General features: G+C 41.8%; 1 protein-coding gene across 1 annotated transcript in view; it reads left to right on the plus strand.

Annotated features, from left to right (window-relative positions):
- Positions 1 to 4,186: 4,186 nt before the first annotated feature.
- ska3 (spindle and kinetochore associated complex subunit 3) overlaps positions 4,187 to 16,912 on the plus strand; it is a 41,235-nt gene continuing 28,509 nt past the window's right edge. Inside the window, exons 1-3 of the mRNA XM_078545445.1 lie at positions 4,187 to 4,263; positions 11,174 to 11,289; positions 11,857 to 11,921. Of these exons, the coding sequence (XP_078401571.1) occupies positions 11,190 to 11,289; positions 11,857 to 11,921 (165 nt within the window). The 5' untranslated portion in view covers positions 4,187 to 4,263; positions 11,174 to 11,189. The remainder of the gene's footprint in view (positions 4,264 to 11,173; positions 11,290 to 11,856; positions 11,922 to 16,912) is intronic.

Below are 16,912 nucleotides of genomic sequence, written 5' to 3' on the forward strand. Positions count from 1 at the left end.
GGTGGTCGAGAAGAGGCCCAGAGAAAACAGAGGCCAGTGAAACCTGCAGCTTCTCAGCCCACTATCTTGCTCTGCTTAGCACAGACCTGACTATCATGGTGCTTCATCTTACGAGAAGGAAGGCTTTTATAAGAGATTTCTCCAGATCCCAACATTATTTGTCTTCTACACCCCAAGTTCGATTCACGAATGAAATGCATGCCTTTTAAAGGATTTTCTGTTGGACCAGTTTGCGAGGCTGTTGAATGCACTACTGCATACAGTAATTTCAGCTGAGACTGTGGTAACGTTTAAGAATGGGTGTTTGAAAGGAAGGAGGATAAAACGATAAAGAAACAGGGTGGAATTTGAGATTAGAACTCTTACTCAAGTTAGAGATAAACATCAACACACAGTAGCTTGGCTGTTTTGTTGCAACTTCTAGGTAATTATGCATACCACTCCCTGCCTGTCAGTTTGCCTCTTTCCTCTTGTAGGGCATTGTTTCTTTTCTTTCATCCATTTTGCAGAAAGAATATTTTTAGATTAGAAATGGTATAGACTAAGGGATAAATTTTACAATTTCGTCTGCTGGCCAAGAACTTTGCATGACTGCAATTTATCTTGGGAATTCAGTTGAGGTCATCACACCCGATTTGTAATCTGCAGAATTTTCAGTTTATTAACATTGATTAAAACATGACATTTTTTTCATGATAGTACTCCTCCATTCACTGATTAGGAATAAATGGGTCATTTCCAGGTTGGTAAACTGTAACTAAGCAGGGTACTATAAGGATCAGTATTTGAGCATCAGTTATTTACAACCTATAAATAATGATGAGGGCACTGAGTGTAGTTTATCTAAGTTTGCTGATGACACAAAGTTAGGTGGGAAAGTGGGAACGTTGTGCGAATATAAAAGTAAAGCCTTAGTACAATTATACAGGGCATTAGTGCAACCACACCTGGACTACTGTGTGCAGTTTTGGTCTCTTTATATAAAGAAAGAGATATGCTCCAGGACTAGCTGTGCCTCTAGCCAAACTGTTCCAGTACAGCTATAACACTGGCATCTATGCAACAATGTGGAAACTTGCCCAGGTTATGTCCTGTCTATAGGCTACTCTCATCAGCAAAGTGATGAAAGGTGTTGTTGACAGTGCAAGTACTTACTCAGCATTCACTCACTCATTCAGCTAAGGTTCTTCCAGGACTACCCACCTCATTACAACCTTGGTCCAAATATGGGCCAAGGAGTTGAATTCAAGTGGTGAGAGCAACTGCCCTTGATATCAAGGCAGCAATTTGACCGAGTGTAGCATCAATGAGCCTAGCAAAATTGAAGTCAATGAGAATCCGGGAGAAAATTCTCCACTGGTTGGAGTCATACCTGGCACAAAGGAAGATGGCTGTGGTTGTTTTAGGTCGATCTTCTGAGCCTCAGGACATCACTGCAAGAATTCCTGAAGATCGTGTCTTCGGCCCAAACATCTTCAGCTGCTTTATCAATAACCTGCGCTCCATCATAAGGTCAGAAGTGAGGATGATCATTGATTGTACATTGCTCACCCTTCACAATTCCTCAGACACTGAAGCATGCAACAAGACCTGGACACCATTCAGCCTTGGGCTGATAAATAAAGTAAAATTCATAACAATAAGTGCCAGGCAATGACCATCTCCAACAAAACAGAACTTAATTATCTCCCCTTGGTGTTCAATGGCATTATAATCATTGAATGCCCCACCATCAAAATCCTGGGAGGGTACCATTGACTAAAAATTAATCTGGATCAGCCATATAAATACTATGATTACAAGAGCAGGTCAGAGGCTAGGAATTCTGTGGTGTGTAACTAACTTCCATACTCCCAAAATCTGTCCAACATCTAAAAAACACAAGTCAGGAGTGTGATAGAATACTGTTCAATTGCTTGGATGAGTGCAGCTCCAACAGCACTCGAGAAGCTCAACACAATCCAGGACAATGCAGCCTGCTTGATTGGCATCCAATCCAGCCTCTCCAACAGTCACTCCCACCATCACCAGTGCAGAACAGCAGCTGTGTGGACCATCTATAAGATGCACTGCAACAACTTGCCGAGCCTCCTTCAACAGCACCTTCCAAACCCACAACTTCTACCGCCTAGAAGGATAAAGGCAGGAGACAACACCACAACTTGCAAGTTCCCCTCCCAGTCACACATCATCCTGACTGGGTCAAAAACCTGGAATTCCTTTGCTAACAGCACTGTGGGTGTACCTATGCCACTTGGACTGCAGCAATTCAAGATGCTGGCCCACCAGCTTTTTAAGGGTAATTAGGGGTGAGAATAAATGTGGCCTTGCCGGTGATGCTCACATCCCATGAATGAACAAAAACAAAAATACTTGTTCTAGAGGATGTGCAAAAATATTCACCAGACTCGTTTCTGGAATGAGGAGGTTGTTCCATGAGGAGAATGTCATCATCGGCTGTCCTTCAATTTGAGGATGAGGTCTACTCAAGGTCGTGAGTTTCTGCCATGGGCCTTCATGTGACTGAACAGGCCAATTCTCAACCTGGACATCTATGGGAACGTGGGGCAGCACGTCCCACTAGGCAGTGGGATACAGGGTACAGGATTTTCTTTCTTTTCTTCTGTGCTTCCACTCTGCCTCATCATTAAGAAGTTGTGACTCAAAGCGTGATGCACCTTAATGGAGAAGTTGTTGCCACTCTGAACAATTGGTAGCAAGTTCCTCCCCAGTCATTGTCAATGCTGCTGTGCTTCTAGGAGAGCTTCAGAGTGTCTTTGAAGCATTTTATTTGTCCTCCCTTGACAGGGTAGATGTTGAGAAGATGTTTCCACATTCCCCTAGTGGAGGAATCTCGAACTAGTGACATAGTTACAGAATAAGGGGACAATCATCTAAAAATGAGATGCAAAGGAATTTCTTCTTTCAGAGGGTAGTGAATGTCTAGAATTCTCTACCCTAGAGAGTTGTGGAGGCAAGATCACTGAGAGTATTTAAAGATAAGGTAGATAGATTTTTGAAATATCAGGGAGTTGAGGGCTATGAGGAGCTGGCACAAAAGAGGAGTTGAGGCCTGGGACAGATCAGCCATGATCTTATTGAATAGTGGGGAAGGTTTGAGGTCTGAAACATTGGTCATTTGGGAGTTGTGAAAACAGGATTTGGAGGAGGGGGCGGGCTGAGACTGCTTTCAGCTCTCTGGACACAGTATCCAATCCATTGAAGTTAACTTTGCAGTAATTTTACCTGAATATTTGTGGAGCTGGCTACAAGTGTTTGTTTGATTATCCTCCCATAGAATCCGGAAGAGACAGCAACGGCGTTATTGATGGAATTTCTCCAGGACAATGAGAGATTATATAATTGAAATAATAAAATGCTTAAAAGGACCTTGACAGGGCAGATGCTGACAAAATGTTTTCTTTGGCTGGGGAGTCTATAACACAAGAGTCACACTTGCAGATGGGATCAGCCATTTAGGACTGAGATAAGGAGAAATTTCTTCACTCAAAGTGTTGTGAATCTTTGGAATTCTCTACCCCAGGTGGCTGTGTATGCCTGTTCAGTTGGTTACTATGGGAATTAAGGCGTGCAGGTAGAGTTGAAAAGAAACAGAGTTAACATTTCAGGTCTATGACCTGTGTTTTTTCTCCACAAATGCTGCCAGATGTGCATGAGTATTTCCAACATTTTCTGTTTTAACATAAATGCAGGTATTATAATTATTCAGAGCTCACTATGACTCTGGCACCCCATTTCCAAAGGTCAGGTATTCCCTGAGTAAATTCTGAGAGAATATGATATAAATTGTATCTAAGTTACATAAAGCCTTGAGATCTTAACTTTTGTTATGGCCTCAATCGATGCTTGGAGGGGAAGCCGGCGCCTTTGGAGTGATGAGTGCGCAGACGCAATTAACAGACTCAGGGGGAGGGGAATAAAAGCAAAAAATTGCGGATGCTGGAAATCCAAAACAAAAACACCTGGAAAAATCAGCAGGTGTGTTGTATGCGCAAGCGCAGTTAATAAGCCGTTAAAGGGGTTGGTGTACGCGCAGGCGCAGTTAACTGGACGTTGAAGGGGTTGGTGTACGCGCAGACACAGTTAATAGGACGTTGAAGGGGTTGGTGTACGCGCAGGCGCAGTTAACAGACCGCGGCTCGAACTGATTTTTAAATTTAGTGGCGGGATATTTAAGCAGGTCTCGGGTCTGTGGTTGGTGAGTTTATACAAACTAAGCTTTATCACTGGGAGTTTCAAAAGGTAAAAGCCAATAGTTATCTACTTATGATTTACGTGTGAGCAATGGTTGTTTACGGGATTGTGTCGACTTTGTATTATATTGTTAGCAATGGCAATCTTTTGAAAATAAAGCGGTTGAAGGGTTGAACTGCAGGTTAGTTGCAGAAAAAACTTCCCCGGGACCTCAGTCCTGGCGTCAACTCTTCAGCTTCAACTATCACTTTCGGAATATGTTTTACCCTTTCTGTAAAGTAACGTACAATGGCCTCCAAACCTAGAAAGGGAAATCACCACGAGCTGGCCAGGGTCTGTTTCAGCTTTTTGGTTTGGGGCCTTCACCGTTGCTGAAACTAAAACAGAACATTTTGCAAATGAACAGCGGTCTATCGGTGAAGAGGAAAGGCAAGCGAAGCATTCATGTGTAATCCTTACAGCAGTTGTCTTCACTATTTTTCAAGCAAGGGCCTCTTTAGCAAAAAAACCTGCAATGTGGGAGCCACATCGACTACTACATTATTATTGCTTACTACTCCAATGAGTGCCAAAAAAAAAAATAAACGACACCGACGGTTGAATACTCTGCCAGTTCTATGGTGGTTGCTATGACAATATAACTGTTACTACACACTGCACATACTTAGATATTAGTGCACATTGACCACATAGTACAATGTGTCATGTAAAGAAGGCTGACTTTTTCTAGGCTCGGCACACATTTTTTGATGTTAAAAATAAAATAAATAGGAATGTAATGCTGGGTTGGGTTCTGGATCGCCGCAACCCTCTGAGGATAAAGGGGCTACTGAAAATGGATGGGTGGAGTTGGGGAGCCACACTTAGTGTTGATGGGAGCTACCACTGGCTTGAGGGCCTTGCAATGAAGAACACTGCCTTAGATCATACATTAATAATTAACCGTAACCTCTATAAATATACTTTGTATCAATTATTAAAAATGGGTGCTCAGAAATGGATGGTAATTTTGTGACCTAGATTGGATGCTAATTGCTGGAGGTCGAAGGCAGAAAGTAAGGATGTTTCTCTCATTGACAGGATGTGACAAATGGTGGTCCCCAGGGATTTGTACTAGGGCCTCTGGGATGTATATAAAGACTTAGATAGAGGGATATATCCAAGTCTGCAGATAATGCCAAGTTAGGAGCCATATTAGAAGAAATATTTGCATTTATGTAACATCTTTCATGCCCTCCAGAAATTCCAACCAGGTTAGCAGCCGAATGAGTCATTTTTTTTGAAGAGTTGTCACTGTTGTAGTATAGGAAGTGTGGCAGCCTGTTTGTGCAACAGGACTGTGATAATGACCAGATAGATGGTCTGTCTTAGTGATGTTGGTTGACTGATAAATATTGCTTAGGATACTATGGAGTGTGCAGAAATTGTGCCATGGGATTTTTTTTTACAGCTACTTGAGTGCAGACTAGGTTTGATGTTGGTTCAGAAGGACACTTAACTCCTTAATACAGATTTTGTGCTCAAGTCTGCATGGGCCTTGAATCCATAACTTCTGACTTGGAGACTATCACTGGGCCAGAGGTGACACCTACATGAAATGTATAGATGGAACAGATTAAGTGAGTGAACTGCAGCTGCCAGTTTTCTTCAATCAAGGAAGAGTATGAGACCATTTTGGATCCAAGAAAGGCAAATTGGAATATATGGTGAGAGACTAGGAATGGTGGAGGAGAAAAATAATTTTAAGGTGTCATTTACACAATTTTAATCTAGTGCACAAGTACAAACTAGTCAAAAACGAACAGTGGAATATTGACCTTTGTTACAAGGGATTCAAATTCAATGGAGGTAGGAAGAGAGTTGCATTTCAGTTGTATAGAGCCTTGGTCAGATCCTATCTGGAGTACTGTGTTACCTTTCTGATATGAAACTTCAGAAAAGGTACAGCGACCTCGGAAGGGATATAGTACAGATTCAGTTGACTAATACCAGGCTTGAAGGGTTTTTTAATTCTTTCATGGAATGTGGGTGTCGCTGGCAAGACCAGCATTTGCCCACCCTTCATTGCCCTTGAGCAGGTGATGGTGCGCCATCATCTTGAGCCACTGCAGTCCATCTGGTGCAGGTACACTCAGTGCTGTTAGGAAGGAAGTTTTGGGATTTTGACCCAGCAACAGTGAAGGAAAGGCAATATAGTGCCAAGTCACGGTGGTGAGTGGCTTGGAGGGGAACTTACAGGTGGTGGTGTTCCCATGCTGTCCGCTGTCCTTGTTCTTCTAGGTGGTAAAGACTGCATGTATGAGGAAGTGATGTCAAAGGAGGCTTGGTGGAGTTGCTGCAGTGCATCTTGTAGATGGTGCACATTGCTGCCACCATGTGTTGGTGGTGGAGGGAGTGAATCTTTAAGGTACCAATCAAGCGGGCTGCTTTGTCCTGGATGGTGTCAAGCTTCTGGAGTGTTGTTGGAGCTGCAATCATTGAGGCAAGTGGAGAATATTCCATCACACTCCTGACTTGTGCTTGCGTGGTCAGGTTTTGGGGAGCCGGGAGGTGAGTTACACACCACAGAATTCCCAGTCTCTGATCTGCTGTTGTAGCCACAATATTTATATGGCTGATCCAGCTCAATTACTGGTCAAAAGCAAACACCAGAATGTTGATTGTATGGGAATTAAGTGATGGTTGATTCTCTCGTTGAAGATGGCCATTGCCTGGCACTTAGGTGGCAAGTAACATTCACACCACACATCAGCCCAAGCCTGAATGTTGTCCAGGTTTTCCTACGTACGGTCATGAACTGCTTCAGTATCTGAGGAGTTGCGAATGGTATCGAACATTGTTGATTCATCAGTGAACATCCCCACTCCTGACCTGATGATGGAGGGAAGGTCGTTGATGAAGCAGCTGAAGATGGTTGAGCCTAGGACACTACCCAAAGGAAGTCCTGCAACAATGTCCTGGGGCTGAGATGATTGATCTCAACCATCTTCCTGTGTTCTAGGTATGACTCCAACCAATGGAGAGATTCTCTTTTCCCTCACCAGCAGCCCCCCCCCCTCAATCAAATTTCCATTGATTTCAGTTTTGCTTGGGCTCCTTGATGCAATGCTCATTCTAATACTGCCTTGATGTCAAGTCAGTCACTCTTGCCTTACCTCTGAAATTCAGCCCTTCTGTCCATGTTTGGACCCAGGCTGTAATGGGTCAGGAGCTGAATAACACTGGTGAAATCCAAACTGAGCATTGGTGAGCAGGTTGTTGTTGATGAGTAAATGCCACTTCATAGCACTATTGGTGACGCCTACCATCATTTTGCTGATGATCAAGTATAGACTGGGGCAATAATTGGCTGGATTGGCTTTGTCTTGCTTTTTGTGAACAGGGCACACAATTTTCCATGTTTTTGGGTAGATGCCAGTGTTGTACAGCTTGGTTAGAGCACAATTCTTAAGTACTACTGCTGGGAGGTTATCAGAGCCCTTGCCTTTGCAGTCCAGTTCCTCCAGTTGTTTCGCGATATCATGTGGAGTGAATCGAATTGACTGAAGACTGGCATCTGTGATCCTGCGGATGCCAGGAGGAGGCCGTGATGGATCATCCACTCGACACTTCTGGCTGAAGATGGCTGTAAATGCTTCAGCCTTGTCTTTTGCACTGATTTGTTGGGCTCTGTCATTGTTGAGGATGGGGATATTTGTGAAGCCTCCTCCAGTTACTTATTTAATTGTCTACCATCATTCATGACTGGATATGGCCAGAGTGTAGAGGCTTGATCTAATACAATTCATTGCCTGTGGGATCGCTTAGCTCTATCTGTTGCATGCTGCTGCTGTTTGGCCTGAAAATAGTGCTGTGTTGTAGCTTCACCAGGTTAACACCTCATCTTAGGTATGCCTGGCGCTACTCCTGGGATGCTCTCTGTACCCTCCATTGGACCAGGGTTGATCCCTGGGCTTGATGGTAATGATAAGAGTGAGGAATATCCCAGGCAATGAAGTTACAGTTTGTGGTTGAATACAATCCTGGAGCTAGTGGTGGCCCACTGCATCATACGGATGTCCAGTTTTGAGCTTTAAGTTCTATTCTGAATCCACCTCATTTAACATGGTAGTGCCACATAATACAATGGAAGGCATCCTCCAGGATGAAGGGGCTTCACCTCCACAAGGACTGTGTGGTGGTCACTCCTACCAATACTGTCATGGACAAAAGCATCTGTGATGGGCAGATTGGTGAGGATGAGCTCAAGTAGCTTTGTCTACCTTGGTTCTCTCACCATCTTCCTCAAGCCTAGTCTAGCAGATATATCCTTCAGGTCTCCGCCACCTCAGTTCGTCCTGCTACCGAGCCATTCTTGGTGATGGCTGTTGAAGTCCCCACCTAGAGTACATTCTGTACCCTTGCTATCCTCAAATGTTTCTTCCCAGTGGAAGGAGCATTAATTCATCAGCTGAATGCTTTAGGGGTTAATCAGGAAGATATCCCTTGCTTAGGTTTGAACTGATGTTATAAGATTTTGTGGGATCCAGAGTTGATGCTGAGGACTCCCAGGGCACTCCTTGTTGAATGTATACCAGCATGCCTCTGAAATGGCCTAGCAAACCATTCAGTTGTATCAAATTGCTACAGAGAAAGAGAGAATAAAAACAAAATGTACAGACCATCTGACATCGATTTAGGCACCAGAAGTGACAAAGGCCCAGTTGACCCTGCAAAGTCCTTTTGGCTAAACATCTCATGACTGGTGCCAAAATTGCGAGAGCTGTCCTACATCCCAGCCAAGCAATAGCTTGACATTGTCATGATCGTCATTAGCAACACTAGCTTTTTATTCTTGATTTTGTGTAATGAATTGAATTTAAAATTTTCAACTCATTTTTGAGATTGTTAATCTGAGCCCCTGGGTAACTAGTTCAGTAAGAGTAGCTATGCTGCCGTACCGTCAGAGAAAAGTACAGGCATATGGAGGAAGAGTGGGGGAATGTGATTAACTGGACTGCTCTTTAAAAGAGCTGGCTCAGACTCCAGCCAAATGGCCATCTCCTGTACTGTACTATTCTATATGGGTACCAGCACTCGACTTTGAGGACAGAATTAAGAGGGAAAAAAAACACTCCTTTTGAAGCAGCTGAATTTTAAATAAAAGACTGTAAGGTGAAGGCCTGGGACCTAGAGCAGTAAACTAAAATGCAAATAAAAATTTTTTTTTTGATTAGAAGTTATCTGAATAGGAAGATAACATCACAACAACAGCTTGTATTTATATAGTGCCTTTAAGTAATAGAAAGTTCCGACTGCTTTACAGGAGCTTTATGAAATACACAATTGCACTGAGCCACACGAGGTCAGATACCAACTGCGGTCAAAAAAGTAGGCTTTATGGAGTGAAAGAGAGGTGGGGAGGGTATTCTAGAGCTTGGTGCCTAGGAAACTAAAGGTGCAGCCACCGATGCTGGAGCAAATTATAATTGGAAATGCGCAAGAGGCCAGAATTGGAGGAATACAGATATCTCAGGAGGGTTGTGGGGCTGGAAAATATGAGAAGATGAGAAGGGGCAAGGCAATAGAAGGATGTGAAAACCAGGATGCAAATTTTAAAATCAAGACATTGCTTGACTGGGAGCCAATGCAAGTCAGTGATCACAGGTGATGGGCAAACAGGAGTTGGTACAAGTTAAGACACAAAAACAAGAAAGTCTGCCAAAAAGTTATATGTTTTGTTAAATTTTGAGGAGAGTGAATTTTAGTAATGCAAGTTGAATTGGTTGAAGTAATAGTCAAACCAAATGTGCCAAGTGCCTCAACAATTTGTTTGTTTGTAATGTCAACTGTTTCTCTGTCTTCTGAAAAGATTGGGGAAATGCATGTGACGAAGGCTTCAACATAACCTTGAACTGCTTATGGGAGTGACCAGCTGCACCCAAGAGGAAATCTAAGTTACACCTGAAACTTGGAACTGACTGGATATCCAAGAACTGTTGATCAATGTCTTGGCGTCCAGTTATGAGAGTATTTGTTGACAAAATCAGCTCTGACCCCTCAGCGCCTCTCCATGCTACTATTTCAAATGTTGCTGCCTCGAGGGGCTGGAATTACTTAATTAACAACAGTACTTGAATAGGAGTGGTGCTGAAGAGAAAAAAAGCAAAGAAATGGATGACCATGAAAAAGGATAGACTAGAAGGTAGCAAAGAATGGAGCACAAAATGGATGTGAGGAAAGGGAGTTGTAACTGGAAGGAATTGGAAGCATGGTACAGTGCTTTGGGGCGGGGAAAAAGGAGTGCCACCATAAACAGGTTGGTGGAAGAAGAAAATAAGGTTAAATTGGAAGATGAATGCTTGCATGAAACAAATGAAGAGTGATGCCTCTGAAAGGCTGGTGAGTCAGATGGATAACGGTCTGTGCACCTCTAGAGGGGTGGAGGACATCTGTAAACTAAGGCAAGGAGGAGTTGTTATGGGCTAGTAAGTGTTGAAGTAGCTTTTGAGGAAGCAGTTGACCTTGCTGGTCTGTTAAACTCTAACCTTGTGTATTGTTTTACTTAATTTATTAATCTGTGAAGTATAAAAATGTATAAAGTAAAGCTTCCATGGTTATGAGGAATTTGTAGGTGCAAATCTTCATGTTATTATCCCATATCAAAGCATCCGTGAGGCGCCCTGAAGGAAGATGGTATTTGAGACTGTCTTTTGTCAAAAAGATGCATTTCTATTAAGGGATTACTTGGTGTGTTCCTGAAGCAAAATTCTATCAAAATTAGAACGCAGTATTTTGGGCCATTTAAACGACATTATATTTGGTGGTGGGGGGGAAGGGGAAACAATTTTTGGTGGCGGAATCTTTAAATGCAGGCTGTAGTCTAGCCAAAATAATTCTAGGCTTCCGTGTGTTTAAAAAGTTAAAGCTCTGATGCTGTATAACATTGTTTTAATCATTCTTTTTTGTTTACTTATAGTTTATTCCCAACTGAAATGAATGTCATACATAATTTCTTCACCAAGTTAAAAATTCTTGCAGTAAATTTGGAGAATGAGACCAAATATCTGGATCATGCTTTGAATAATGAGTCTGGTAAGCAGATCAATTACCACTTGGATACAGTACTGTTTTAATGAGGAAGTAACTATTCTATTAAAATTTTATGATCCTAAAAGTTATAAATATCTATGTGGCCACTTGCATCTTAGTTGTGATTTCTAAAATATTTTGGAACTTATCTGCTAGTTGAAGGAAAGTAGATATTTAGCATAGAATTTCCCCCTCAGGTGACATAAAACTCAGTTGCTATCTAACAACACTACTATTGTATCTACACCACATGGACTGCATGGTTCAAGAAGGTGGCTCACCTGCCACCACCGTCTTGAGGGCAGTTAGGGGTGGGCAATATATGCTGACCTTGGCAGCGATGCCGATGTCTGATGATCAAATGTTTTTTTTTAAACGTTCAGTGTAGTATAAATAGAAACAATGGGCCAAAGTTATCATTTTGTCCTTCATACCATATTGTCTATCATCTCCTCTTGGTGCCAATTTTAATGTACTGTTTTTCTAATTTGGTACATTGAATTATGACTTCAGTTTCAAATTTACCAAGTCTGAAGAAGCCTTAACCTAACTTATTTTTACCGCCTGAAGATCATGAAGAAGAAGCTCCAAGAAAGATCCTTCATGAGTTGCATTCTGAAGTCAGAAATATTAAGGTAGCGTTTAATTTGTATGTTTATTCATAACCACAGATTGCCTGCATGTTGTCAGCACTACTTCTAATATTTTCCACAAAGCTTGTCCAGTTACATGTATGATTATTTCCAAATGCGCTTTTCCCAAACCAGGAGCTTAAAATCATTTATTTTAAAATTCTGTGTATTGATTACTGCTATTAATTATTTGATCGCAATGGCCGCAGTTGTGATTCTTGCAAGTTGCAGAGTCTGGTCAAGGTTTCAAAGATGGAGAAGTTTCAGAAACCTTTTTAAGTTAACCAGTGTAAGGCTACTGTACACCTTTCGTTTTGAGGAAACTACAGGAATGCCAGATGTAAAATTGGTGCATTAGCTATTTATTAACGTTAACTTTCATACTTTAGATATTGCATTATTCAAAACAAAGTAATCCTTGTGGATTCATCTTTAGCTGTGGCCTAAATCAAAAGGAATGTAATAATTTTTTAAAACTAGAAAATACCTCAACTATTAACCCACACCATTTGGCTTGATCTTAATTTCTGCTACTGCATTCTCACCCTGCAATTGATTCATCCTTCTGAAAAGCACCTTTATGACTGTTAAAGCAATTTGCTACAATTAGCCTCAGTGGCTTTCTCTACTTGCACAAATCTAACATTTGTCGTTTTTAAATAAAAGCTCCTCCAAATATTCTTACTGATTACTTTTTAAATAGTATCTCTGGAATTTGAACTTCTAGCTCCAGTGTCAAACACGCCTGTGTTAATTCATTAATAATGGTCTTGAAGAATTGTTTAGAACATGGTTTTACAACCTTGTTCCAGTGCACAAGTTAAGTATCTTTTAATTGTTTTGGGAAGAAGAGATGAACAGTATACAATTCATGTACTCTGTGCTGCACAGATACTTGTCATATACGCCACTACTATTTGTACACAACTATTGGAGAATTGCTGTGTTACAGAATGACATAAAAGTGGTCCAGCTTTAGTTTCTAAGGTAAATGTCAGGAAAATTTTAAAATTAGCATTTTTTGTAAAAAAAAAGAGATGAATGCCACAATTTGAGTTTAACATGTTAATTTAATTTTTACGGAAAATGGGGAGGAAGAAGGTTGTTTCTCTAGGTCTAATAAGCATCAGAGCTTACTAATCTTGGCAATTAGAGGAAAATCCTTCAGTTGACAGATAGCAAGATGGTATATACGACCATTCACGTCATTCTGGATATGAGGTGACAGCGACTGCCCTTGACATTAAGGTAGTCTTTGACCGAGTGTGGCATCAAGGAGCCCTGGCAAAACTGTCAATGAGAACGAGGGGGGAAACTCCATTGGTTGGAGTCATACCTAGCATAAAGGAAGATGGTTGTGATTGTTGGAGGTGAATCAACTCAGCCCCAAGACATCGCTGTAGGAGTTCCTTAGGGTAGTGTCCTAGGCCCAACCATCTTCAGTTGCTTCTCTCCATCATAAGGCCAGAAGTGGGGATGTTTGTACAATGTTCAGCACCATTCCTAACTCCTTGGGTACTGAAACAGTCCATTGTCAAATGCAGCAAGACCTGGATAATGTTCAGCATTATGCCAGTAAGAGACCGGTAGCATTTGTGGCCACACGAGTGCCAGGCAATGATCATCTTCAAAAAGAGGCAACCTAGCCGTCACCACTTGACATTCAGTGCCATTACCATTGCTGAATTCCCCACTATCAACATCCTGGGGGGTTACCATTGACCAATAACTGAACTGGATCAGCCATATAAATACTGTGACTACTAGAACATACCAAAGGATGAGAATTCGGTGGTGAGAAACGCCCCAGCTGACTCCCCAAAACCTGTCTACCATCTACAAGGCACAAATCAGGATGTGATGGAACACTGTCCATTTGCTTGGATGAGTATGGCTCCAAGAACACAAGCTCAACACCATCAGGACAAAGCTTTGAAGACTCACCTAGAATACCATCAGGGCTATATTTCAGTTGGCTTGTTGCAGCTCTCCCATTGATGCTATTTCACCCATGGATTCTACCACAAGATATTGGGGGTTATCCTGGAGAATATCAGGTTCACAGTTGAGTTGTTAAAAATGTTCTTTCTAATATTGGATGACATTGTCACCTTTAAAAAGAAAAACACCATCCTGTAAGTGACGGGGATTTGTCCATTTGACCTTGGTCTATTGATGGCCCTGGTGGCTTCAAAAAAAGCTTTGCACGTCATGATGGTCAGCAATTTGTTGAATCTCTTGGGCTTTCTCTTCCAACCGTGTCTCCTTTATCTTCCTGATTTGTCTTTGGGCATCATCCTTGAGCTGTTGGCATGTTGCCTCCTTGAATTACGACCTTGGGTTTTTCTTTTAGGCAACAAAGGCTGCTCATTTTTGTTCCAGAACATCACATATATTTCAGCATTGTTTTTATGCAACTAGTCCTGGCAACGGCCATACTCGAACTAGTACAGTTGACTTTAGTTGATCCTACTTCTGAAATGGAGTTGGATATGTGAAGATTTTCCAGGTTGGTTGTGAGCTGCACTTGAAATTGCTGCTTTTGGGCTGAGACATTGATGATCTTCCTCTTGAACTTTTGGGCCTTGTGATGTCTTGGTGCTAGGTGGATGTTCATCAGTCCCCCTGCATGGCTCAAGTGATACGGCCATCATTTCAATCTTTGACTCAAACAATGATATAATCCAGGAGGTGCTAGTGCCTTGACCTAGGATGCCTCCATGTGGTTTTGTACTTCTGGTGAAAGAGGGTGTTTGTTATAACAAGGCCATGCTGAACACTTTGTTAGCAGGAGGATGCCATTTGCATTGCTTTCCTCACCCAGGTTTTACTAATGGTTCCTCTCCAGGCATCAGAGTCACGTCAATCCTGGCATTAAAGTCCCCCAGAAGGATAATTTTTTTCTCTTTCGGAATGGCAGTGAGGACTTCAAGTTCAGAATAGAACTTTTTCCTTAACATCTTTCGGAGTCGAGCTTGGGGCATAAGCACCCATAATGGCATATTAATTACAGCTAAGCTGTATTAAGTGTCATGAACCTTTCAGTTATACTATGGGGCTGTTCTGGCAATGCAACCAAGATCCTATTCTGGATGGGAAAACCAACTCTGTGGACACGATGGTCGCTGTCAACCTTCCCTTTCCAATAGAAGGCGCATCTCACTGAAGGTGGGTATATCTCACTGAAGGCGTCTGTCATTTTGGAGTCCTGATAGCTCTCATGATGTGATTGCAGTTTTTCTTTCTGGACAGTCACTCTTGAGATTGTCCTCATTCCAAGTTGCAAAATTTCAAGTTTTCTTTCTTTGACTATGAAGATGGCAATCCCGCAGGCTGTGGTTGACAGCCTATTTTTAGGACAACTTTTCTAGTCCCCTCTCCATTTGGGGTGAGCTGAGGGTGTCCTGAAGAGGACTGCTCAGTCACAGATGCTGTTGCCCAAAGACCCTCTGTCCCAACACAGGTGTCCGATTTTCATGCATGCCGTTTATGTGCAGATTAATTGACTAGGGACTCTCAGGTTCATAGGCCTGTCCCCATCACCACAGGACTTGGCGAATGGACCCTGGTAGAAATCTGTGTGTGACCTTTGTATAATGTGGGGATCTTGGGGTGTCATTATTGCCCACACAATCTTGATGGGTTGGTGGTCAGATTTTGGTGACGTGTTGAGCCACGATGATAGGACCACCTTGCTGCTGCAACTGCCTTCATAACAAGTGAGATGCACAATCTTCTATCGCATGTTCTGTTGAGGCCTTTTGGACTGCAATTTGTCTGACACCTCCCCCCTGACCTTGCTGCCATGGGTGGCCTTCCCAGGAGCAAGGAGCTCATAACAGCATCTTTTAAGGGAACATCTTGAGCGCACAAGCCTCTACACCATGTTAAGGTGGTGATCCATGGAGAGATCAACCATGAAAAGACACTAATCTACTGCTGACTGTTTTATCCCTTACATTGGTTACGTTTCCAAAATAAATATAACAGCTGTTGCTATCTGACCTTCTGTTCTTTATTTCATCCTTAAGTCTTCAGTAATAAAATTTGTAGTTTTTTTTTTGAAAAATATACTTTCTTCATAAAATATCTGGAAGAACATTACAAAACATTTCTAAATCGCCATCACAAAAAGTACAATCAGATTCAACTTTTACATATGGATCATGAGGTGCATCAATACAATCAATGAATGTTACAATCATTTCAATATGGTCATTACAGACAATCAGACAATGGCATTGGAGTTATCAACATACATCGTGTTGCACTCTGAGGTGCTTCAATACAATTATAATACAATTAGTATTCAATGCATACATTATTATTAATCCAGTTCAATGCTGAAATTTTGTACTGCACCACCAAATGGTAAAAGTTTGTAGTCTTGTAGAAGAATACTGCTGTATACAGTAAAGGTTCCTATTTTGTCTTTCCTCCCTCTCCCATTCCTGACCCCAGACCAAATTAATCATGTCCCGTTGTAGCTATTTATGTTTCATAATCATTGTTGGTTTCTATCTGCTTTCCCTCCACTCTTGCCCAACTCAATATCTTATGCATATGCAGATGCATATCTGGTCTATTTTTTTACACCAGTTACATTGCTCATGCAGCAGATGTTCTATTATTATGAAAGTTGCAAAATACTTTGAAGAGAAGTGCCCTAGATTGGTGGTGTTTTATTGTGAAAAGGAGAAAGTAACTTGCTGAGTAAGCTCAACCAAAACTGAGCATTAAAATTTCAACAGTATTGCTGAAAAACATTTTGTCAAAGCTTTCGTCTTGCACTCATCAGGACAATCGCAAGAATACCAGTGTCACTGGAAGCAGCAACTTTATGCTGTATGAGAAGAGAGTACTGATTGGTTGGCAAGTGGTCTCTGGTAGAGGCGTTGCCATGGAGAATGCACCAGTTAGTGATGACTGACAGTTAACTGCCAAGCATTGTTTGAAATTTAAACCAGGCAGCTCGATTCTGGTCAAGGTAATTG

This window comes from Cetorhinus maximus, chromosome 7, assembly GCF_964194155.1.
Source record: "Cetorhinus maximus chromosome 7, sCetMax3.hap1.1, whole genome shotgun sequence".
NCBI classification, from domain to species: Eukaryota; Metazoa; Chordata; class Chondrichthyes; order Lamniformes; family Cetorhinidae; genus Cetorhinus; species Cetorhinus maximus.